The following is a 27,500-nucleotide window of genomic DNA, read 5'->3' on the forward strand; positions in this document are numbered from 1 at the left end:
ATTTTGAATAAAAAATATTATTTTCATTTAGGGTGGGGAATACAAAATACCCAATAAGAAACTGAGTTGTGTCAAATTGAAGTAAAATTGGGGGAAACAAAATTGATAGTCAAACTTAAAAACTTTAAAACAAATATAGTATAAAATATAACAAATATAGTAAACTTATAATTACCATTTTTGACTAATTACATTTTCTATCAAACCACAATGATGGATGACAGCAGCCAATACGTAACGCATGCAAGTCTTAAATAGTTCATTTTCAATGTTGCAAGTACCTAATGTTAAAAACATTTAAATAGAACTTTTAAACTAGTTCAAAACCATCATTTGTTGTACAATATAATAAAAAACAAAACATGCACTACAGCGCATACTGACTACTCATCTTTTTGTAATATTTCAACCTCTTCTGTTTAGATCGTCATCAGACATAAAGTACAATCAAAAATACAAAGAACCGTTAAAAATTTTCCCCTCAAAAAACATAAAGAAAGATATTACAAAGAATAAATATAACATAGTAACAACAACAAAAAATATTTAAGTTTAATTATTATATTGATTAAGTTATTGTTGCTTTTCATAAATAATTTTCATGAACAATTGTTTCCAACTGTTGCAACACTCCAACTCCAAACTCCGCCTCCAACTATTAAAAGATATTATTGCTCTGTTGTCATGGTTAAGCAGTACAAAACACAATTTACCTCTTAGGACATTTTAGCATAATTAATTTTAAAACTCTCTTCATTTTTTAATTTTGATTATTTGTTATTGCTCAAGATGTTTTTTAATCTAAGTAAAGTGGTAAAAAACCTAATCTTAGAATCCATGGGAGTTTAACTATATTTTAACTATGTTTTAATTTGTTTCCTTTTAGGTTTCAGCTATATTGGAGGGGTTGTATTTTTATTGAAGATTTAATGTTTCACTGCCATTTTTGAGAAATATGTTGACTCAGATCTGAATTTCATCTTTAAAATACTTTACTACCAAGAATATAATGGATTATTTAATTGGATGCATTCTAAAGCCTTGAAATATTGTCAGGTTATCAAATTTGAAGATAAAGATAATCTCAAAATTAAATATGCTCAAATGTACTAAAATATAAAATATGTTCTCGTACTTTTTATGACAACGATGCAAAATTATCTTGTAACAGTTGAAGGTTATTGCTTATGAAAATTATCTAATTTTGATTACATTTTATGTCTGATGATGATCTGTGCAAGAGAGGTTGAAATTTTATGAAAAGATAGTTTGTAGGGTGTTGTATCTTTTTTAACTTCTGACATTTTTATTACTCACTTGAGTGAAAAAAAAAAAAATAGAATTAATTTTATTTGTGTGCAGTTTTTCAAAATTAAGACTTCTTATTACTTAACAAATTATTAAGTCTACTACATTACTTGGCGCATTTTGTTTAATCAAAAAAACTTATTTTAAAAAATAGATTAAAAACATTATTATTTGTTACGAAAAAATATTATTTACCTGTCAATATTATACAACTTATAATAAATCATAAGTTTATAATTAACAGCACAAAATCACAAAATTATAGATTACACAACTCAATGCATTAATTCAAAACATAAACAACCCTGGTTGGTAACATAAGCTCATAACATTAAAAACTCCAATTATTAACATAAACTAATAACATAAACAACTCTGGTTTACAATGACTTTATTTTATTGTTTAATTTCTTACATTTTTTAAAATCTTTTGTTAATATTTCATTGATGGTTTATTTGTTAACATAAAATTTGTAGTTTAAAAATAATCCCAATAAAATACAATCATATTATTTATTAATAGTATCACATTATTTATTCATAGTATCAAATTATTTATTTTAAGAACCATATTATTTATTCAAAGAATCATATTATTTGGCAAAATGAGTAATAGCTATAAAAACAGAATGAATTGGAAATAAATATTCACCTGTTTGTACCGCATGGTCAAACATTCCTTGTGAAAGCTTTAACAAAGTTGGAGTGTAAGGGCCATTTGCTAATTCTAACAAGAAGCTTGTTTGATTTGGCACTTCAGTAGATATTGATAAATTAAAAACATTTTGTCTGTAAGCTTTAATTTTCTTCAAACATTCAGTTAATGCATGATCTAAGGCAAAAAAAAAGTATAACTTATAAATACATACACATGCATTCATATGTACATATCTACAGTTTATTGCTTGTGGTTTATTTAAATTGCCTTAAATTATAAACTAAATATTTATCTAACAAAAATATTTATTAACAATTGTTATAAGACGTTATTTAAATCAATGCCAGTAGTATTGATGGTGAAATATTTTTTGTTACAAAAGAAAAGAACTGAAACTTCATTCATTCAAAGTTTATACAAATGATCTCTTGCTTTATACAAATTATCTCTTTATACAAATTATCTCTTGCTTAGAGATTTTTCATGAAAATTTATGAAAGTTATTGAACCAAAAACAATTATGAAAGTTGTGGAATCGAAAAACAATTATAAAAGTTATTGAAATGAAAATAGTTTTTTCTCAAAGAGCAAGAGCAAATTATTATTTTTTCATCATGTAAATAAAAATTTTTTTTAAAAAAAGCACCAAAACTTTTAGGTTATATTGCTAAAGTTTTAACTTACGTTACACAAATTTAAAATTAAAATGTACTTTTACTAACCATCTTTATTCAAAACTATAAATGAAAAAGCATAAGATTTAATATCAACACACGTATTACTAAAAAATTTAAGTTTTTTTGACGAAGCTTTTGGAAAAACATAAATTTATTGTGCATTTTTTAACTTACATTATATGAAAATTGCAAAAGTTCTTTCGTTAAATTCTTGAAATTTTCTTTACAAAAAAAAAAAAATATTTGAACAACATTAGATTTAAGATGCCAGCTCCATTTCAAGAGTAAAATAATTTAGATTATCCTATTAAATTTAAGGTGAAAATAAAATTTTACAATGATGCTTTTCTTTAATATGACATTAGAAAGTATGAAGACTTTCAGAATCATTAAAACAAGTAAACTAAAGTAACTTTATTATTAAAAATATACTTTCACGCAAATGTATTCAAATATAATCAATAAAAAGTGTTTGAATACTCAAATAAGAAGGCCAATTCTTTTTATTCCTTCAAAAAACATACAGATATATTTAGATTGTATTTTGGTTAAATATAATATTAACGTATAGGAGTGTAATAAAAATAATTCACGATAATATTTCTACTAATTATTTAACTTTTTGAACGTATATATATATATATATATATATATATACCCAAATAAATCATGTCATCAGTTTAAAAATTTGCTGCCCAGCATAAAATTCCAAGTTCAAGAGATGTTGAAGGTATTTGTAATAGATGTAGTTCTGTTGTAACATGCTCCGTTAGATCCACAACTGCTTTGCAGAATTATATTTTGTGTCATGAAATTACTATCAATGGCCCTTTGACTGGAGAATCAAGCAGTAGATCAAATCCACAACAGAAAAAAAAAAATTAAAACCATGGACGGTTAATTACAAAAAACAAGCCTTAAAGAAATTGTAGTTGATCTAATTACTGATGGTTTTTTGATTAATACGATAACTAACAACAAATTTGTTCACTCATCAATTCAACAAAGAGGAAATCATCTTCCTAAAAGTCTCTAAAACAACTGTGATGAATTTAATCCATCAAGATTTTTCAAAAAAATTCAAATGGTATATGAATTCAGCTTAATGCATGATGAATATACATCTGTGAGGCACGGAAGGTACATTGGTGTCAACTTGAATGAAAGTGAATGTAAGAAAACCTATAAAACTGGCCTCATTACGATTTATGGTTCTTGCCCAGCTGAAAATTTAATACAAAATATTAAGGATCATTTAAATTCATTTGGTGTCTGTAAGGAAAGAGATGTAGTAAGATCTACTCTAGATGGTGCACCAATCCACAAGAAGCTCATGCAATTATCAGACATTATTAACCAGTTTTGTTTTAATCATGCAATCATCTTGGTGTATGCAACACGTTATACAAAAAAAAAGAGAGACACAAACGCACCAATTTCCAAGGAAACGGACAGTGATTCAGAGGAGAATAAACATGGAATTTTATTTATACAATGAAAATTTTAGTTTTGAATCAGTAAACAATAAGATTAATGTTGATTACCCTGAGATTTTGATCAATGCACAAAAAGTAGCAAAATTCATAAGTTCATGATCAAACTTTTCAGTAGAAAGTTACTGACGAATTTGGTAAAGAAACTGAACTCCATCTGGTGTTTATCATTGTTTGAATTCACTTTTTTCAATGACTGCGCCATGGTTAAAAACTAAGAAATGTTTATCCCAGACAATTACTGAATTGAATGCTCTTGATGTAATCAACAAGCTAGATTTTGAGTCATTAGTTTAATTGCATACCACTTTGGAGGCAGTAAAACTAGCAGTGGAATTCCTTAGCAGAGAAGATGCAACATTAATGAGGGCAGATACTGTTTTTGAATTCATGCTTGCAAAAGTATTAGCTATGAATTCAGAAATCTTTCTTGCATTCAAATTTAAAAAAGCGTGTCGATCAAAGAAATAACGGAAATGTTATGGAGTTGTTCAGGTGCCTAAAAGATCCTTCTGTTGTTCTATTAAAAAGTACTTTAAATTTTGCTGGAAAACATGCATTTAGGCTTTTTGGACTTCTAATGATGAGAAACCACTAATAGCTAAAGCACAACATCGGAAAACTCAGCTGTTTTTCTTAAGGATGATTTAAACGCACTTCTCAATAAAGATAGCATCACACACTTGCCCAAATTACTGATCCATTCAAATGGTTAAAACAAGAGTTTTTGTTGTACCGATATACGGGCAAAAAAATAGAAAATCTTGAAAAAATTTACAATGCGAATTTTTCTACGAAGCCCACATCAACAGGTGTCGAATGCATTTTTTCAAGCTGCACTACTTTCTGCTCAAAAATATCGCGATTATTAATGAATCGTTAAAATCTTTAGTTTTCTTAAAAAAATTTTTACAATAAAAATAATTTATTTTAAGTTTTATTTCGAAATATAAACAAAATGTCAGAGGTTTTTCTTGTTAAATTATAAAACTTATGTAAGTTTATCTTTGTTTGTTTATAAAAAAGTTATTTAAACAAATTTAATTAACTTTTTTAACAAAAAATGCAAGATAAACTTTATAATTTAAGAAGAAAAACAAAAAAACATGGTTAACCGCGGGGGTTTTCTAATTAAAACTGAAACCGCTGTTTTTTATAAATGCGGTTTTTTGGAAACCGTAAATTTAACATATTCCACTGTGGAACACGCCATATATACATACATATGCACTGATGTGAAAAAATCAAAATTTTTGATTTTTTTTACATCAGTATATATATATATATATATATATATATATATATATATATATATATATATATATATATATATATATATATATATATATATATACACACACACACACACATACATATAAACATATGAATTTCTTAAATCTGGACACATTATGGATATATATATATAAATATATATATATATATATATATATATATATATATATATATATATATATATATATCCAGAATGCGGCCAGATTTAAGAAATTCATATCCAGAATAATATTTAATGCATTTTTGTTGCAGTTTCAATTTAGACTGTAAATTATAAATCACTATTTGCAGTTGTTAAACACTTTGAGTGTGAAACTGTTCCAGATTCACGAACAGATAAATCTTCAGAACAAATGCCTGATTAAATAGCTATATCCAACTACTGATTTTTGCTTAAAATTTTGCGGTCAATTTCTAGAATTTTATAATTGAAAAATCTTACTACTGGTAATTTCTCACATATATTAAACTGTGCAACAATCAGAGCAATAAATGAATTTGGGACTTGTCCCTTTTCTTTCTAATGTTTGAAATGAATGCCCAAACAGCAATTTATTGAAAGGTATCAGACAAGTCCCCCAGTGCAGTTATCTTTTTACATATTTTCTAATTGTGTCAGAATGACACTAGTTTTCCATCTTATGTTAGTAACAGTACCATAGCATCCAATTACATTCATTTCATGAAATTAATTATTTAAATATGAAATAATGCTGCTTATAATAGTTTCAGTAGACTCAGAAGATGGCTAAACATGACCAATGTACATGGAATCTGGTTCTTGTAAAATTGTTACTCTTTTATGGTTTGTCAAAACCACTTCGATTTAAGTTTTTTAATCACCAGAGTTTTGCCTATTCAGTTTCCTTCCATCAAAAAACAGTTCTTGAAGTGGGTTATATTTTTTCCTTTGCTCTACATTTGAAGTTGTGAACAGTCATTTACTTTAGCTCTTCTAATTTTATTTTTGTCAACAAGACTGTGTTCATACCTGGTTACCTAAGTCTTGCAAAACACTTAAGACTGCTGTTGCTCTGTCTGATAATCCATAATAATTGTTGGTCATGGAGCTATTTTTTATTGTGTTGTGCATCTGCCATGATGGTTTAGTTAGCTTAAATTCTTCTAGTTCTTCATTGATGAAAAAAAAGCATTAACAAGATTTTGAATAAAATATCTGAGGAAGTTTATTTGTATGTAGCATGTATCTAAAATCCAAGTTATATTTTTATTAAATATATCCTATATTATTTTAAAAGCCCCACCAAACCTTCTAATGTTAGTAGAACTTGTTCAGATATACTGTAGATATAAACCTCAAGACTGAGTTGAGTAAGAAAGAAATGAAAGACATATTTTGCCTCTGATTCACTTGTAACAGTAAATAAGTTTATTTTAAATGTTCTTGAATAGTATTTTAATATTGTTTCATATTTTTTACTTACAAGATTTAGACATTTAAAAAATAATCCTTTATTTTCATCAACTCAGTAAATCTTCTTTATGAATTTTTTTTCATTTCTATTTTTTTTTCCCAACAAATCTTATGGAGGCAATGTTAGGTTTATTGTTCTTTTCATTTACTATTTTCATTAACTCCAAAATTTGTAATTTAAGAGCTTTTTATTTATTCTTTAACCTTTCCATTGTACATAAATACACTTAACAGTATTTTTTTTTTTTAATGTTTATTTTTGTTTTAATATTTTTAAGTGCATTTAAGTTATTGATAAATTAATGAAAAATATTGAACAAAATATTTAGGATAGGTACAACAAATGTAAATATATGACTTTTTAGGAAAAGGTCTCAAACCTTTCAAAAGTAAAGTTTGGAAATTGATAAAGGAACTAATTCATCATTATTTTACTACAAGTACTAGCAGTAAATAAGTATACAAATAAACATTTTATTTATTATCTTCTCATAAATAAATATCTACTTGTATACTTATTATATATATATATATATATATATATATATATATATATATATATATATATATATATATATATATATATATTTATATATATATAAAAATTATGTTAGTGTATTCTACAAACAGAGTGCTCAATGTTCGAAAAGAACAGAGCAATAATAATTTAGTAAAAACACTCATCTAATTTTTGATTACTTCAACACTGTGTTTCACCATCAGTAGGTTCATCAGGAAGAATTCTTTCTGATGAACCTACTGATGGTGAAACACAGTGTTGAAGTAATCAAAAATTAGATAAGTGTTTTTACTAATTTATTTATATATATATATATATATATATATATATATATATATATATATATATATATATATATATATATATATATATACATACACACACACACACACACACACACACAATAATAATACCACTTTAAAGTAAATGTCTGTGTAAATATATATACACAAATCAAAGTTTTATGAATTTTTTTATATAGTGAAAAATAAACATATATACACAAAGCAAATATTTAAAATTTAAAAAAACCTCTTAACTTCTCTCTCTCTTCAAGGCCATTACACAACAATGAACTTGTTAATAATGTTTTGCAGCAAACCTCTTCATTAGATTCTTTGTTTCCAGCTAATCCAACATTGATGACACACCCAATTAAAATACCCAATGAAACTTGAGTATCCAGTAACCAACTCGATTCTTGTGTAATGTGGTTTAAGCTCACAAAATCTGTTTTTATTATTTTTTCCTTTAAACTTATATATTCCCTAGAGCCCTGATTGATTTTATTTAAAGCATAGAATATGTTCATCATCGCATCAAATTTAAAAAAACGACTGAAATTATATTGAGGAACAATTATTAAAGAATGAACAAAGCATAGCAGTATTGGTCCGACAACTGAGTTATCTAAGTAACCTATGATAAAATTCAAAATAAAAAATACTTAACACAGCTATTTCTTACTAAAAAAAAAAAAATTAAAAATAGATTAAAACAAAATATAATTGATTGAAATTAAAAATAATATGTTGTATATATACAGGGCGTAAACTAGCCCTACTCGACGCATATTTGCAAAAAGGTCACTTGGAATAAACTTTTTGAGAACTGGGATTTTTCAAGCAACTTTAGGGATTTCCTCAACAACTTGCTTCTAAAACTTGTTTCACAAAATTATGACTATGCATAAAAAAATAATTATTGGTACTCTACGTTGCCACAATAGTGTGCAAGCGCTTGCGATCAATATTCTTTTTTAACATACAATATTTGTTGTTGCTTTTTGCTCTGACTTAGTAATTGTAACTTTATTTCGCTATGCGATTTATGTATAGAGAAATTTACTATTAATTATAAAATTGAACTCGCAAAAATGTAAAATATGAAATTTATGAGGTTGTGTTTACTATTTTTAAAATCTTTTTTATTTTTCTATTTTTAAAACATTTCTTTTGATGTCACAATTTATTACATGATGCTGTCAGTGTTCTTCCATAAAGTACATCGAGCAGAATTTAAATAATAATTAAAAATAGAAGATCAATGGCTTTCTTCCACAGAGATTTTCATTGAACATAAATTGCTTTTTCTTTAAAAATCGCCCTTTAATGCCCACCATTAAAAAAGAATACTCTTAAAATGAAAGCAACAATGATATATTAGGATTACAAATAAATCAAATGTATTATTCTTAAAAATAATTAATTAATATACACTGATTATTTTTTATGATATAAAAATATATAACTTTTAATATATCTTTGGAAATTGGAGCCTAATTTGCCATATCGTTGTGAAACCACTTATAATTTTGCGTTGATTTAATATTCATTTTCGATAAATGTTACAGAAGGTATTTTATTTTTGCTGTCCAATCAATGTATCCCGCACTGAAGTGGAGCAGAAGATGAAAGAATATAAGAAGGACCCCACACATTCCCTGAACACATTTAAATCTCAGGTAAGGGGGTGGAAGATTAGAAAATATTTTGACAAAATCCCAATTTCGTTAAAAAGCAGAGAGTGCTGAGAGTACATCAATAAAAGGTATTATATATATATATATATATATATATATATATATATATATATATATATATATATATATATATATATATTTAAAGATCTTCACTTCCAACAAGGCTGCAAGCAATCACTATTAGAGTTGGAAGTTACTGAAAGAGAAAAAATGAAGTTTACAGAGCAAGATAATGATTAACAGACAACTTAAAAGATTATAAATTATATGAATCAGGAAAACATTAAATGCGGTAGTGGTGTAGTGGTAAAGCGCTTGCTTCATAAGTGAGAGGTTTGAGTTCCATCCCTACCATGTCCCTGGTAGTACCGTGCTCAACTAATTTCTCCGCACAGCAACCTTGTTTGTCAAGGTTTGTGTTTTAGAGTTATAGAGTTGAGAGAGGGTTATACCACAAATAAGTAGCTTCCTCAACTGTAGTAGCCTCCTCAACTGTAGTGGTCTTCTCGACCTTGAAGAGGTGAATTAACAAAAAAAAAAAAAAAACAAGATAAAAGGGAGCGAATTTCAAAGAATTGATGTTGTAAGAAAAAAACTAGATGCATAAGAATTTTTGGAGCACTTAGGAACAGTCGGAGTAAAAGGATGAGACCTAATTGAATGACGAGTAACACGAGAATGAATTTTAGTAGATGGCACAACAGATGCTAACTCTTTAGAGCAGCGCCCATTATAGTATTTATAGGAAAGATAAAGAGAAGCAACATTACGATGATGTGACAATGGTTAAAGATTGGCTGCAAACGCAGGTCATAATGTTAATTTATGTTAATTTGCTTTATAAGACAAAACAATAATCCCTATCAGTAATTTTTAAGAAAAATCTAAAACCGCAAACAATAAGTTAATATTTTACAAAGATTTGTTGGTACTTTTAAATTTTGATAGCTAAATCAGCAATCAGTCATATAATATTATATTCTTCAACTTTTATTATATATTTTATTTCATATATATATTCAGGGGTAGTGCGAAGTTGCAAATCTACTACAGGTAGGAGGTGCATACCTGAACTACAGAACCTTTATGTTTTTTATTTCAACAGATTTGGGGCTGCATTTGTCAGATACTCTGTATTACCCAGTTACATGACTTTGTACTACTGTCAATATATATATATGTATATATATATATATATATATATATATATATATATATATATATATATATATATATATATATATATATATATATATATATATATATATATATATATATATATGTATATATGTATATATGTATATATGTATATATATATATAAATATATATATATGTATATATATATATATATAAAATATACATATATACACACACACAAACATATATGCACTAAATCATTTTTAAAATGAAAGTAAGCAGAATTTTACTTTGTTGATGACCTTTTTCAAGTCGAGTAGCATATATTAAAGTATTGCAGACATGTTGACTTAACACTGCCATATAGTCCATTAAAATTGTTTCAAAAAGCTTCACCTGAAACCAAATAATTTACCAGTTGACCAAAAAAAGTGAAACAATTTTAATATAAAAAAAGTTATATTATAAAATAATTCCATGAAAATATTTGATTAATAAAAATTTTAATAATTACATAGGATTCTAATTAATCAATAGACATACTTACTAAAATAACACAATTAATTATTAAAGATAATAAATTATATACTAGTATTAGGTATACTAATCAATGAGTGTACCTACATGAATAATAGGTGCACCTTTATTAACAACAGATGCAAAAATATGTAACTGCAATAACTGTAGAAGCCTCAAGAGAAGTTTTTGTATTTCACAAATTTGTTGTAAACAAACATCACCATGTAAGCAAACATCACCAGGTAAACTACTACACAATTCAAATTGTTTTTTCTAAAATATTTACTTTTACAATTTATTTTAAGCATAAACTTTCATTATTTAAAACTTGAACACTTAATATAAGCCATAAATAAATATCAGGTTAAAAACATAAAATTACTGATAAATTTGTTGAACATTGGACAAGAAGATTTAACAGTTTTTGCAAAGTTAGGAATTTCTTTTCTTTTTCTTTTTCAATATTTGTTTGGTTTACAAGCAATTCTTTGATATCAAGTATCTCATAAAATCCAAACAATTGTGTGATTACTTTATGGTCACATAGACTGTTCAATACTATTCTCACCAGCAACAACTTAAAACATAAAAGATAAAAAATTTAATTAAATAAAATCTGATTAAATAAAATATCAGATGAAAAATAAAATTCACCTTTGCAGGTGTTAAAAAATTATCCTGAATTATTTCAGAAAGTAAAGCCAGTGCCCTCTCAGTGCAATCCTCCAAATTTGACAACAAATACGCAGCACCAACAAATACAACATCTGATACTTTTTTTAAGATAGCACATGGTAAATCTTTTTCATCAACAAGTTGCAACAAAATCTCTAAAAAAGGTTTTCTTATGTCTTCCAAAAAATCATTATGCAGAGCTGAATACTTCACAGCCAGTTGGAAATGACAATTTAATAAATCAATTATTGACTCCAAAAAATTTATTGTACCACTAAAATGAACAATTGAAACATAAAAAACATTTCATTAAAAATATTTTTTCATTTCTTAAAAAAGAAGATTTAAGAATAAAGAAAGACAGAAAGATTTTCCTTAAAAAATTAAGAAAGATTAAAAAATGCTTGAACACCACTAAAACACTTTTAAAGTTAATACTTAGGTTTTGGATAATATATATATATATATATATATATATATATATATATATATATATATATATATATATATATATATATATATATATATATATATATATATACGTAGATTAAGACTTTAATTTTTAAATTAACATTGAAAAACTTTTTTTTTTAAATTATTTATTTTAAAATCAAATTTAATACATCAATTATAAATAATACATACAATTATTAAAAGTATTAATGATAGAAAGAAGTTAAGACACAAGTACTTCAATTAACATTAACAGAATTACCAATAAACACAAAATTTTTTATAATTATCATGTTATAATGCATATATTTAAATAACTATAAAATCTAAAAATTATAAAAATCGCTACTGATTTCCTAACTAAATAAAAACATAGGGCAAGTAAGCCCAGATTAAAGAACTTATACCTTAGAACTGTTATAATATATTAAAACTATTTTAACTGTTATAGACAAATCAAACATGTATTTAAATAAAAATAATACCTATTTATTTAAATTATTTATATATTACTTACTTATTTGGTAAACTTTCAAACTTTGATTTATTTTTCACATACTTTTCTGTGAGAAGATACAGCTTAATAAATGTTTCTTTTTCCAATGATAAGCAATAAGGTTTATTAGAGACTAAGTACTTTCTAAAAACATAAAACTCAAATAAAATAAAAAACAATTAAAAAAAGAAAACACAAAAAAGCTCAATTTTAAAAAAAGCTAAAAAAATATCAGGTAATACAAAAAGCCTTCAAGGCAAAGACTTTTGGGGTATGAAAAATGATTCTGTTGATCAGCCCCCCTTTTTTCCTGACAAATGTTATATCTTCTTGACTCTAATCGTGGGTCTATCAAGGATAATGACTATGCAACTCTTTCTGTTATTTCCTGATGTCTGGTACAGCTCTAAAACTCAATTTAATGGTTCTGAAGCCACTAGCAAGTTTTCCCAAACTTTGTAGTAGCTCTCAGAGAGATTAAATCAACAGCTGTGAAATATCCTGGATCCAAGCAGGTAGTTTTTATTCCATTTCATCCGCTTGAATTCAAGCCTCATCAAATTGACCATCCCTCATATACTCCATGGTTTCACTTTCTTGTGCAGCTGCTATTTCTAACTTTTTTTTCATTGTTTTCACAAGAAAAAACATTTTCACAAGGACAACTCTTTTGAGAACAAACAATTAATTATTATTTACAGAAATCAATGAAAAAGGGCTGTCTGATGCTAAGCTCCAATACTCTCAGTTTACTAAATATTGAATGTTATCTAAGAAATCTTGAGACTTTTAGAAAATCTTCAGCAGATTCATTAACAAAGTCGAACATTCCATCTTTAATACATGAATCTGATCTTATGACTTTTCCCAAGAATTTGCAAAGAACTTTTCCTATAATTCAACTCTTGAATGTAATGGCCATACACTTCCCATTATTCCAGTTAAACAGGTTAACATTTCTCAATTAAACTCTTGCTTGTGGTCCAGACAATATTCCTGTCATAGCCTTACAAAAGGTTTCTCCAGAACTCTCTTCAATTCACTCTAAAATATATAGTAAGTACTAAACTGAATCTTTTTTTACCTGCCTGATGGAAATTTTTAAAAACTCTAGAGAACATTCTGACACTTCCTACTATTGTCCTGTTAGTCTTCAGTCTATTATCAACAAGGTCTTTGAGTCTTTATTCAATAAATTTCAAACATCGAATCTTGAGTCTAACTTAATTAACTTTCTAACAATCGAATACAAATTTTGTTCTTCTCATTCAACAGGGTTCATGGCAGTTTTAGAAATCCATTTTCCATGAGTTTTTCCTAAGTATTCCCTGAGTATTCCCTGATTTCCACCTGATTTCAAGTACTTTTTCCCTGAATTTGGGTGGTGAAAAGTATAAAATTTTCCTTGGTAATATTGAAGGATATTATAATTTTGCAATTGAATCCATATTCCCTTAATATTTTTATCATAATTTTTAAAAAAATTTACTATCAATTAATTAAGATACTTCTTTATTAATTGATAGTAATCTGATAAAGGAAGGTTTTTAAGTAATAAAAAGTAGTTTAATAAGGAAACAAAACCATAAAAGTCAAATAAATATAAAAAATAATATAAAACAAATAATTTTCAAAATAACAATATGCATCTATCATATAATCTTTGAATTTATTGATAATTGAACCTTATTCTTTTTTTTTATTCTTTTATTAGAAAAAAAAATGAAGTCTTTTTAAAAGATATTTTAAACAAAGTAATGTGTTTTAACAAAATATAAACTTTATATGAGAACTATTCTATATAAAGTTATTTTAGTAACTTTCTCTTTTGCTCTAAGACACCAAGTGCTAACTCTAATTTCCTAATTTCTTTGTTTTTCTTATTTGCTTTTTGTTTCTTAGCATTAGCTTTAGAAATTAACCCAAGATCTTGCTTCTCTTCGGCTTCCTCAACAAATTTTACAAAATCAAACTGCAACATTTCACTGGTTTTCTTCAGTTGATCTCGTCTTGTTTCAACATCTTTTCTTTCAACGCTAACAACTTTTCTTTGCCAATTGATATGCTTCTTTTTTATTAGTGTCTGTTATTAAACTTAAAGTATCTTCTATATCTCTAATGAAATGATTTTACATTGATTATCATTTTGTTTGTAATTTCAATATTATGTGGCTGAAGACTATTTCATAGCATATGATCTTCAACTAAATGTTTTGCAATTATTGATTTCTCATTCAAATTTTGTTTGAGTATTGCAGCATTTATACTAAAACCTCACTCAACTGAAAATTGTTCATGACTCAGTGTCAAAAGTATTTTGACAATTGATTCCAATTCGTTATATTTATTCAGATTTTATAAAACAGAAGTCCTCTTAACTATCTCTATCTTTATTTAATTCATGAAAAATGTTTTGATAAACCCTTGATTCTCTGAAGAAATTGGTAAATTGATATATAGCTTTATCAGAACAGACTGTTGAAAGATATTTTAAGCTAATCAAGTTGTTCAATAAAGATTTGTACTTCTTTTCAGCGCTTTCTGGAGTCATTGTTATCAATGCATGAGGGGTAAAAACCTGAGAATTGCGTACAATGATAGACCCTAATTGAGTTCGCTCCATGAACTTTTCAAACAATCTTTAAAATGTTGTATTTCTTTCTTCACATCTAAGTGCCTCAGCTCGCAACTCTTTTCCATAAACAAAGAAACAGCTAACAGACTTTACAGCTTTAATTGCAGCATTAATGCTTTTTACCTAAAATAAGATAATTAAAAGATTTACATTTAGGCTTTAAAACATTTTAATATTATCCTTTTTTATCACAGTCAGTTTAACTTGCAAAACTTAAAATAGTAATGTGAAAACAATAACAGCAACCACAAGGTTGATTACAATCTATTAAAAACTGAGATAATAATATAAAATCAAGAACTAATCTTTCTAACCACATTATTTTAACCAATTCTTTCTAACCACTGTATTACAGTTATCCTTTAAGACCAACACACTTTTCCATTAACTTTCTAATAACAATAATAATCATTTCCAATAAATTCTAAGGTACCACAAGGTACTATCCTTTGTCTTGTATTGTTTTTTATCGACATGACCTTTCTGACACCTTATTGACATTAATGATCTTTCTGACACCTAAAGTTGCTCTTTTTGCTGACACCGTAAATTTAAAATTTTGTCTTGACAAAAAATCATCACTTTTTCATCGCTTAGAACATGTACCCGATTTTGAATCTGATCTCACTTCGGTTACAGCTTGAGGGTTGTAGTGGCTTGTGAATTTTAACTCCAACAAAACTTAGTTACTGCAAACAACTATTGCAATACTATCAACATTCCATTTATATCAACATTATTAATGAATGGTAACCTTCTCATTGTCAACCTCTTTTTATGTTTCTCGGATTATTGTTCATTACTGACCTCTCATGTATACTAACCATGTATACTATTTATTGCAAAGTTGGCATCTGTTAAGGTTGCTTCTTTTATTGTGCTTGCCATTTTTTTACTTGGATTCCATTCTCTACGTTTATAAATCTCTTAATCGCCACTGTATGGAATACTGTTGCCATATTTGGTTGGCTTTTCTGAAGATGTTCTTTCTCTTCTAGACAATGCCCAAAAACGCATGTAAATCTAGTTAAACTTGCTCTAACTTCCAAGCTTGAGCCACTGTCCCATTGCCATAAAGTTGCATTTCTTTCTTTTTTTACAAATACTATCATGCTCACTACTTAAACAAACTATTACCTCTAGTTCCATCAACCAGCATTTGTTCACATCAACTGCCCCTTTATGTTAAAAATATTTATTTATCTTGTTTCTTTTCTCACATATCAATACTTTGCAACTACCAGCTTCATATTTTATTGATTCATACAAGTCTTCTGTCAACAGCTTTTTAGCTCTTTAACAATACTCTTTGTTTTTAGTAATTCCTATCTATTTATTGAGTGGTTGCTTGCATCTATTTATTGAGTGGTTGCTTGCATCTATTTATTGAGTGGTTGCTTGCATCTATTTATTGAGTGGTTGCTTGCATCTATTTATTGAATAATAATAATGATAATATTTATTACAAAATATTATAGACATAAATCAAGTGTAAAAAGTTACTTTTTTAGAGGTGGGGTTGTCCAAGCAAAACTGTGAGAAGTTCCTGTAGAAATCTGTTCAATTTTAATTCCATCAAGAGCAAGGACTTTTGTAGGCAATGAAACTGGCGTAAAACAGTGTCCTAAACCACATTGGCCCATGTTATTGTTTCCCCAACTGTAAACTTCGTGATCTAAAGTAATTATTTACTTTCAATAATTGTTTTGTTTAATATAATTTTTTAATTTTATGTTGTTCTGTGAGTTTTTGTTGTTGTTGTTGCGTATGTTATGCTGTTAATGATGCCCTTGCCATATGTATATTCATTTATGGTAATAAATTTCATAACAATTTACATACTTACAAAGAACTTACATATTTGTTCATAGTTTTTAAATCTACAGGATTTGTATCATACAAGATATTATTACATGAAAATATACATAGAAATTATTAGATGATAAAATAAAAGATATTATTAGATGATAATATGCAAGACATGCAATTTGTAAAAAGAATTTGATTGGATAAAGCAATCACAAATAAAATTAAATTTATCATAAAATGAATCCTATCATATATAAAATCAAACCACTCATTTGTAACCCAAAATTTAAATATTTAATAAATTAAAAAAAAATTGATTAAAGAAAGTAATACTTAACCTGAACTTAGTGCTAAGCAATGACAATCTCCAAGTGAAATATCAACAATATGTACATCTCGTAAAGACTCTACAATTTTCGGAAGAAGTTGCACAGCATCAGCAGCCCCTACACCCAAGCAAGGTCCACAACCCCAAACATAAATCTACAAAAAAAAAGAAAAAATGTATGCATGACACATATCAAATGTATTCCAATTGTGTAACAGTGTAATATTACATTAGATAAAAGGTTTTAAATTTTAAAAATTAAATAATTGTATTACAAAACCAGTCCATGTTAATGCCATACTGCATTGTGTACCAGCTGCAATCTTCTTGATACGAATACCTTTTAATGCATCGACAATCTAAAAAAATAAAATGTAAAATGTAAAAGAATTTTGAAGAAACTTCATAAAGAGTAAAAACAATTTTTAATTAAATAAAAAATTTATAACAAAACAATTTTTACAAAATTTTTGAATAAGGAGAGCTCTATTAAAAATATTTACTGAAAAAAAACTTAAAAAACACAACTTAAACTAACTTTATATATTTTTTGAGTTTTTTTCTGCAGCACCAAACCAAGGGAAAGAAAGGGAAAGAAAAACAATAATAAAGTATTATAAATTTAGTATTATAAATTTAAAATTTAGTATTAATATAATTTAGTAAATTTAGTATAAATGAATCTTTGATTCATTTATACTAAACTTTAAATTCACTTTATACTTAAGTTAAATTCACTTTCTTTTTGTTCTATTTTGGTCTATTTGATCACATATATTTGTTTGTCAATAGGTACTTGTACCTTAAAATGCAGATGCACCTTAAAATGCATTTGAATTTTTTTTTTAAACTAAAATCAATTGGAATAAGGTTTACTTATACAAGAAAAAAATAAAGGCATAAAATATAAAGTTTGAAACAGTGAGTCCATTTTATGGCACTGACTACTGATTGTATATTGTTTATGTTTCAAAAGTTTGAACTTAAAACATCAAATTGACCCTTAAAATGAAGAACTTGTAAAAACTATATGGCAATCATCAATAATAGGTTGTAAATTCAACAAAGTTACAAGATTCAAATCTTATTGCTTGCTATAATCAAAAAAATATTTCAACGCGCACATTGAGTTGCTAAAATTTTAAAAAAACAAAATAAAACATAATTTTAATCAGAAAAAGTAACGGAGATCCATAAATATGTTAACAGTTGATATTTATGATAGATATAGAGCTTTGATCATTATAGCAGGTGAAAGTGTCATAAGTGAAAAATTAAAGTTCTTCAATTTTTTTCGATAGTTTGGCACAATCTGAATTTAAAACATCATAACAAATAGTCGTAAGTCATATAAAAAAACTTTTCAGACCATGTTTTACATTCTTATACAAATGCAGCAACTGATTTAAGATTGAGTGAAACTAAGAAAAAAACTTTTGATACAATCAATTCCAAAAAAGAAAGTGCTGCATAATCCTTTGACAGTGTTTAAGTCTAAACAACACTGAGATTTTATATGACATAAACAACACTGAGATTTTGTATGAGGAAGCAAAACGCATTATAATTACAGTGATAATGATGCATATTAAATACATATAGTCAATTCATAAATTTGCTATATACTTACATAAAATCTAATTGTTATGTTCTTTAAAAAATTATTGTCTAAAGCTATGCTCTTATAAAGCAATGCTTTTATAACCAATTAGCCATTAGCACTTTTGTAACAAGCTACAAAAAATCAAAAGCAAAATTTTGCTGACATCGGCTAAGTATGGCACTCTTGTACCTGAAATTCTTTGGACTTTACAAGCTGCTTATGAGTGGTTTTTACAAAGTCATAGGGTTATGAAAATTTTTATCAAATCTTTTGGGTGTCTTAAAATTGGATTAAAATCTAATTGTTTCTTCTATTTTCTAATATTTTGATTTTATACATATTCTTATATATATATTTTATATATATTCTTTATTCATACAATAAACCTTTTTGATTCTTAGTTGTTTTGTTTTTATGTTGAATTCTTTTGACTTATCAATTTCACCCTTTCTAAAATCATTCCATATTACTGCACCATACTCAAGTCAAAAATGAAATTACACTGAATATTCAACCAATACTTCTGATTATAATAAGAGGGCAACATGCTGATATTGGTGAAGTATTTATAAAATGTTCTCAACATTAGCAATATGTTTAACAATATTTGTTAACAGAAAATATGAGGGATCAAACTAAAGAAGAGAAATTTTCCCAATGGTTTTTAAAAGTTGGCAGTAAAACATTACCATATCAGTTCAGATAATCCATTATGCAGGTGCAGTGAAACACCTGAGCCTGCTTAAAAAAAAATGATTTTATTGTGGAAAAGATTTTTGCTGATTTTATTGTGGAAAAGATGTTGCTGAAGAAGCTGATTATGCAAAACTCGCTAATTTGACTCCACTTAACTCAGTGCTTCTAATCATTCACTAAATGCCAAGACAAAACATATGGCTTTAAATAAAATCTTGCTCACTATCACCAAAGGATAAAAAAAACTTACATATTAAACTTATTAACACACTTGACTCCCTAAATTTTTAACTCCCTTAATCTGAGCACATTTTATCTTATAAACAATTTATTGACAACATATTCTTTATTTTCCGAACAAGTGCTGTATCCAGCATTAGTTTTGGTAATACTGTTTATAAAAATTGTTCTTCTTCTTCCCAACCTCTGTTTCCCATATTTACTCCAGCGAAGCTTGCCAATATTTTGTGCTGTGCAAAGAAAATTTTTAAATTTCTTACTGTAGAATAGGTATTTTTTACTACAGCAGTTTCTAACTACAGCAGTTTCTTAGTATTCAAAAAATAACTATTAGCAGTGTCCAGTCTCTTTAGTGCTGTGCATGATTTCAAAAAAAGAATCCCATATATTTTTAGGAGGTATATCTATTCTTCATTCTGTACTACTTCAGAATCTATTGATGACTGATGCTCACATTTTACTATCAAATCTATCTAGAACAACAACACAAACCACTTCTACTTATTTAAAGACAGCACAACTTTTTTTTGTATCTTTTTTTTGTGAAGGAAACAAAAAGGAGAGAAAAAAAAACTGTGATTTTTTTATTTATTTTCCTTTAATTATTGGAAGCTGGATTTAATGATTGATGTTTAACAGAATTTTCAATTTGAGCACATTAGTTTGGGTGTATGAGAGAAAATCAAGTTTTGCACTTAGTTCAAATTATAAAAACTTTTCTTACATTAAAATAATTTATATATTCTATGTTTAACTCTTTCATGGTTAGTTTCTATAACTTTACAAAGATCTAAATTACACTACCCCACCCACTCACCCCCACACAGATTTTCACTTTTTTTGTGTGTAATTTTTCTTCATTTCTTACAAAAATCTTTCTTTTTTTATTTCACACTTAAAACTTTTTTCCAAATTTTGCACACAAACCAAAAGATTTTAGTTTAAACATATATATTTACATTATTATTGTTTTTTTTAATCCAATAATTGTTATAGTTTCTAAACTATGTATTTTCTACTATCAAAAGTTAATTAACTTTTAAAATAATTTGAGGATTCCCATGATGCTAATATGGTCATACTTTGAATTGTTAACCAAAAATTAACCAATAGAAATCAAGAAGTTAAATTGAGTAAACATATATTAAATAATGGAAAAAATTTTACATTTAAGATCTATTGAAAAAATTCAGAAAGTGGAAAAAAAAATACAGATGAACATAAATACAAGCTAAAATCAACTATTCTGCCCATAAAGGCAAACCCATGTTCATTGTAGATAGACTTGCAAAAAAAAATTTAATAGAAAAATTTGATAGAAAAAGTATTAAAACCTCAATACAACTATGGGAACAAAATCCATAATGATTTATTTATAAAGAAATTAGAGCATCATTTAAATAAGTTGTATAAACAGTAAACTGTACATACATTAACAAAATGTTTTACAGTATTGTCCTAAAATCACGTAAAGTTTTGTTTGTAAAAATTACCTTAGGGTAATATTCCATTTTTGTATTTCCATGGCCGAGTTTACCTAAAAAAATACAATGAAAAAATAGAGTATATATATAGTAGAAAGATTTCTTATTTATTGGCAATGACAGTTTTTAAATTTCATATATAGACATAAAAAACTATAAACCATTATCTCCTGCGCCAAAAGTCCATACAGTCATTTCATCTTTAGAAAGCACAACAGTGTGTGAGCACCCTGCTGCAACCTGACTTGCAGCGTCAATGGATCGCACAAGTGTTGGTACACGCTGGATACTACTATCTCCATGGCCTACATTTTATGGACACGCACAAAATTTATTACTTTTTATAATTGATTTAAAATTTGAAAAATTAAAGATTAAATTACCTAATCTGCCATGTTCACCCTCTCCCCAAGTGTAAAGATCTCCATCTTTTGTAATAGCTGCACTGTGTCGACTTCCCGCTGATATAAATGTTATAATCTAATTTATAAATTATACATTTTTAAAAACCTTTTACAAACATTTATATAGATACATTATTATTATTTTTTTTTTGAAAAAAACATTTAGTCTTTTGTAATTTTTGTATGTTAACAGTACAACTATAGCTTGGATATGTTAAAGTTGAATATTATCATTATTTATATTATTAATAATATTATTATTATTACTATTATTATTACCATTGTTATTATTATTCTTTTTATTACTATTGTTATAATTATAATTCATAAAGATTTATACAGGCAAGTGTTGAATTAAACGATCATGAATTTCGATATCTGGAAAAATATCTGGTCTTCGAAATTTTACTTTATGCAAAGTTGTTTACTTTATTTTTATGGGGCAAATTAACTTAATTTGTTATCAAAAAGGTTATAAAAATAAAACAAAAATAATAAATTTAAGACTATAAAAGTAATAGTGTTATTACATCTATAACATTCATAATATATTGTTTGTTTAATCAACACTTAAGGTATTATAAATAAACAAATGATTTAAATAAGTCTTAAATTTTAATTCAATTATTATTTAAATTATGTCAAAAACTTCAGAAAAATTTACAAATATGTATTTTTTTAAACAGTTTAGCTTTTTTAAACTGTTACTAATGGTCTGGAAAAACATTTTTTTAAATTTATTATTTTTTAAAATTTTAAATGTTTTACATTAAAATTAACTGGTGTTTTTCCAGACTATTAGTAACAGTTTTCCAGACTATTAGTAACAGTTTAGAAATGGTAAACTGTTTATTAAACTACATACTTGTAAAAGTTCGAGAAGTTTTTAATATTATTTAAATATCCATTCTATTTTTTCAAAATGCATTTCAACATCAATTAAAATTTGGGATTACTTAATTAAGTAATTTTTTATTTATATTACCTTGATTATGTGTTGTCTGAAAAATAATAAATTATTACTTATAAGTTATAAGTGCATTATAAAAGTAATAACACAATTGTTCTTACTTTTATAATACATTTAGTGACTATAGTGTTTTTACTTTTGTAGTCGAAAGTTAATTGTTTTGCTTTTTATAACTTTTTTTCTAAAACTTTAAGTTGCCCCATAAAAAAAAGAACTAGGTTTTGCATAAGGTAAAATTTTTGCTTAACTCAATAAAGGATGAGTTAATCAGTTTTAAAAAAATAGCTTTCAGCAAACTTCCTGTTAAAAAATACTAATAAAATATAAAACAAATATATTACAATCACAGTATGATAAAAAAAACAGTTGGTTAAAAACTAATAATATAATAAGGTTAGAACATTTAAAAATATTTAAGATAAAAAATTAAAGAAGTGATGAAGATGAAAATTGAAGAAGTAGAAGAACTGAAGATGAAAAAAAAAACAAAATAATGATAACATAAAATTGAAATTTTTAAAAAAAATTTTCATTGCTTTTTAAACTTTAAATTTTTTTAATATATTTTCAAATTCTTTTAAATTTGTCTATAAATATTCAAAACCTTTCTAAGCAATTTCTCTTAAGTGCTTCTATGCATTCTAATATTGACAAAAACAAAAACAGTCATTAGATATTTGGTTCAATCTCCAGGTACTTATACTTGGTTCTTATTAGTATCATCCAAAAACATTTACTTGATTCCATTTTATCAGTTATCTTTTAACTTTTAACTATTCTGCTTCGTTGCTTTTCAGAGATGTTTAATTTTTAGCAGAAAAGAGATATAAATGAATGTGAATGACTTGCTTTTCTTATTTTAAATTGACTTAAATGTTCAAAATGACTAATTTGACTAATTTAAATAAAATTCAAATGTTTAACAAATTTAAAAAAAAAGTCTTATAACTAAGGATGCAATTTCCAAATATATTTTGTGTTGTTTTACTTTTTAAAAAAGAAAAACAACGAAGATTGGTGAAAAATTTAGAAGATACATAAAATACATACATACAGCTAGACATATATAAAAGGTAAAGCATACTTGATTTTTAAAAACACCTCGAATAACTTTTGGAAGCTTTTGTGTTGCAACATTTCCATGGCCCAACTTTCCAAATTCACCTCAGAAATTTAAAAAAAATTTCTGTTAAAGTTTTTAAAACAACATATTTAAAAAACATAGGTATTCATAGCCCATATTTGATTCCTCCTAACTTCTACAATGATAGTATTACCAAAGCAAAAGTAGCAATAAATTTTTGTATATATTTAAAATACATGTATAATAAAAATATAATTCACACAAAACATTTAAAATTTTCTTTACTTTTTAAAATATTACTTTTTCATCACTTTTAAAGAGAAGAATTTTTAGATATTTTGAAGAATAAAGAAAAAACAAGAACAATTTTTTTACAAAAAAAAAAAAAAATGGTTTTCATATTTTAAAATGGTTTTCATATTTTAAATAATAACAATGTGTAAACAGGAATTTGTTGTATATATATATATATATATATATATATATATATATATATATATATATATATATATATATCTTACGCCACAATTACAAGACCGTAAATACGAGCAGGTTGTGAACCAGAAGGATAAAGTTTGTTATCCTCTTCATCTTTGCAACATCGCTTTTTCAATTTAAAAAACAGACTTTCGACCAAATAGATGGTGTTGCTATGGTGGGCTTCTCACTAGCTCAGGTTCTTGATAATTTATGGGTCATTTTGAAGAAAAATGGCTAAAATGATACAATGGAATCAAGCCAGTATTTTACAACAGTATGTTGATGACATTTTTGCTGCATTCCCATTATAAAATGATGCATGCCATTTTCTTGACTATATCAATAAAATACATAATTTAATATCTTTTACTATGGAAAGGAAAAGGAATCTAGTCTCACTTTCTTGGACATAAATATAAACAATCTACTTCCCTTTTTCATAAGGAGATGTATTCAGGTCTTTATACTTCCTTTTGTAGTTTCATCTCTTTTTTACACAAGATACATTTAATTAAATGCTTAATTGATAGAACCTTCAAAATTAATAATACTAACCTTGGTTTTTATTATGACATTAAAATTTTTTTAACATTCTCAAAAACAACATGTATCCAATTTGGCTTATAAATAAAATTTATAATTCTTATCTAACCAAAAAAACTATTTCTAATACTAATCAACACGAATACAAAAACCAAGAAATCATGAAAAACTACTTTAAACTTCCTTATGTTGGTAATATATCTGATCAAACAAAAAAGAGTTTAAACTCTGTCATTAAAAAACATTGTAAACCTATAAACTTTAATTAAATTTTTACCTCCTTTAAAATTTCTGATATGTTTTCAACAAGGGATCCTGTAGAGTTCAAATCATTCATTGTTTATAAATTTGTATGCGCAGAATGTAATTCCTGTTATATAGATGAAATTTCTCACCATCTTAAAACATGAATGATTGAACACTACAGGAGAGATAAAAACTCACACATATACAAACATCTCCATGCTAAATTGTTTTAATAATTATAAATAATGACTGTTTCTCAATATTGGATTCTGCCTCCAATAAATTTGAGCTTAAGATTAAGGAAAGTTTGTTCATTGAATCGAAAAATCCAGATATGAACAAACAGCTAAACCATTATAAAATATCACTTTTCACATAATAGTTATCATTTTATTAGTCTTTAACCTATTGCTAAACAATTTAGTAACTTTTTTATTGTATATTTTTTTGCCATCGCCATTTTGTTGCAATTAATAAAAATAAATTGTAATTTATATTTTATTACCTTATAATATTTGTATATAAAATTAAATAAGTTTTTTTAACCCAACTGAAGATGACTATGAAATAGTTGAAGCATGTATTGTAATTTTATTTGTTAATAAAAAAAATGATTTTTATTAATAAGTGGAAAAAATTAGTCTTATTTCTCAAATGTTTTATATATACATATATATATATATATATATATATATATATATATATATATATATATATATATATATATATATATATATATATATATATATATATATATATATATATATATATATACATAAAAGAGAATTTTGCTAGTGTTTTTCAAAAACTTATATCATTTTGCCAACCACAAATTTTAAACATCGAGTATTGTAATATGTAATATCATATCATAATTTTTGATGATGATGATGATGATGATATTGATGACGATGATGATGATGATGATGATGATGATGATGATGATGATGATGATGATGATGATGATGATGATGATGATGATGATGATGATGATGATGATGATGATGATGATGATGCTGATGATGATGATAATGTATATGGTGATATAGGATATTGTGACAAAAATGTTAGTTATTTTTGCAATTCCGTTGTTTTCTATACCATCGATATGAGAAAATTTGTAATTGCAATATGAAGTTAATTTTTTAACTCTTTTGCTTTGTTTTGTTTTCTACTAACAAGTGATGCGGAAGTTATCGGACAAAATAAAAACGTCAATAACTTATTTATAAATAAAAAAACAAACTACTATTACATTTTTTTTAAAAAAAGCATTTATTTTTTAATAAAAATATATTATTTTTTATATGAAAAAACACCACCATCTGCAATTGATCTCAATTTTGCTCTGACGCCTTTCATATGCGACTTTCATACCATGGTCAGATATGGCTATCCACATTAATAATTTTTTGGAAATTTCTCTTTCTATAAAATGAACACTTTCTGGGCATGTCTTTTTGTTGTTTGTGTAGTATCCAGAATTTCCAGGCATGTTGTCCCCTGCAAAACAAAAGTATTTTTCGTCATCGAGGACTAGAAGCGATTTTGTGTTATAGAGTTGGTTAACTAGTTTCCTGCTTCTTTTCTTTGCCTTTATTTGTTGTTCTATAGTGTATTTTGGAGTCTTTTCACGTTTTCTATATTTAATATTCATTTTTTTAAACTGATGACCAATTGTCGATTGATTTACACCAAATTTAATACCTATATTTCTCTGACTGACCCCTTTTCGATTGTTGACAAGTCTCGTTAATTCGGCTTTCTTTTCTCTAGTCCAGGATGTCGGACGACCAGGGTGCTTTCTATCAGAAAACGATTGAACAGTTTCAAGTCTTTTTAGGTTATCATATATTGTACTTATACTATCGAGCAAATCCTTTCTTTTCAAAATGATTTACGATTTATTTATTTTTTATATCAGGTTTATTTACAAAAAACATCTTTAGTTGCTTTTGAAAAGATTCTCGTTCAGCTGCATTTAACCTCATTTTAAATAATTGTGTTTCAAATAATAAAGTTTATATTTTATAGAACGTTTATGCCTACGCATAAAACCACAAAAACTAATTATTATGCTCAAATAATGAAATTAGGATTTGTCCGATAACTTCTGCATCACCCGTTATTAAGCTTTCTTTTAAAAAGCTCAAGAGAGAAAAGGAAAATTATTAAGGTTATAATTTTTTTGTATTAGTTTTTAAGAATGCTATAAAAAACTGATATAAAAATTACTTTTTAAAAAATTTTTTTAACTTTGATACTCTTTGATCTTTGAATTTTCACTATGCAGTTCAAAAGGTTAAATTAATGATCAAGTGCTGTGGTGATA

The 27,500-nt window shown here is 26.0% G+C and overlaps 1 protein-coding gene across 1 annotated transcript in view; it reads right to left on the minus strand.

Moving 5' to 3' along the window:
- LOC100204164 (probable E3 ubiquitin-protein ligase HERC1) overlaps positions 1 to 27,500 on the minus strand; it is a 105,788-nt gene that overhangs the window by 70,549 nt on the left and 7,739 nt on the right. The window contains exons 7-21 of the mRNA XM_065816887.1: positions 23,900 to 23,979; positions 21,825 to 21,921; positions 21,603 to 21,746; positions 21,451 to 21,494; positions 17,694 to 17,777; positions 17,429 to 17,573; positions 16,785 to 16,956; positions 12,668 to 12,790; positions 11,677 to 11,971; positions 11,405 to 11,599; positions 11,128 to 11,295; positions 10,794 to 10,899; positions 7,916 to 8,302; positions 1,961 to 2,140; positions 176 to 281 (exon numbers count right to left, since the gene is read on the minus strand). Coding sequence (XP_065672959.1) covers positions 176 to 281; positions 1,961 to 2,140; positions 7,916 to 8,302; positions 10,794 to 10,899; positions 11,128 to 11,295; positions 11,405 to 11,599; positions 11,677 to 11,971; positions 12,668 to 12,790; positions 16,785 to 16,956; positions 17,429 to 17,573; positions 17,694 to 17,777; positions 21,451 to 21,494; positions 21,603 to 21,746; positions 21,825 to 21,921; positions 23,900 to 23,979 — 2,326 coding nt within the window. The remainder of the gene's footprint in view (positions 1 to 175; positions 282 to 1,960; positions 2,141 to 7,915; positions 8,303 to 10,793; positions 10,900 to 11,127; positions 11,296 to 11,404; positions 11,600 to 11,676; positions 11,972 to 12,667; positions 12,791 to 16,784; positions 16,957 to 17,428; positions 17,574 to 17,693; positions 17,778 to 21,450; positions 21,495 to 21,602; positions 21,747 to 21,824; positions 21,922 to 23,899; positions 23,980 to 27,500) is intronic.

Source organism: Hydra vulgaris, chromosome 13, assembly GCF_038396675.1.
Source record: "Hydra vulgaris chromosome 13, alternate assembly HydraT2T_AEP".
NCBI classification, from domain to species: Eukaryota; Metazoa; Cnidaria; class Hydrozoa; order Anthoathecata; family Hydridae; genus Hydra; species Hydra vulgaris.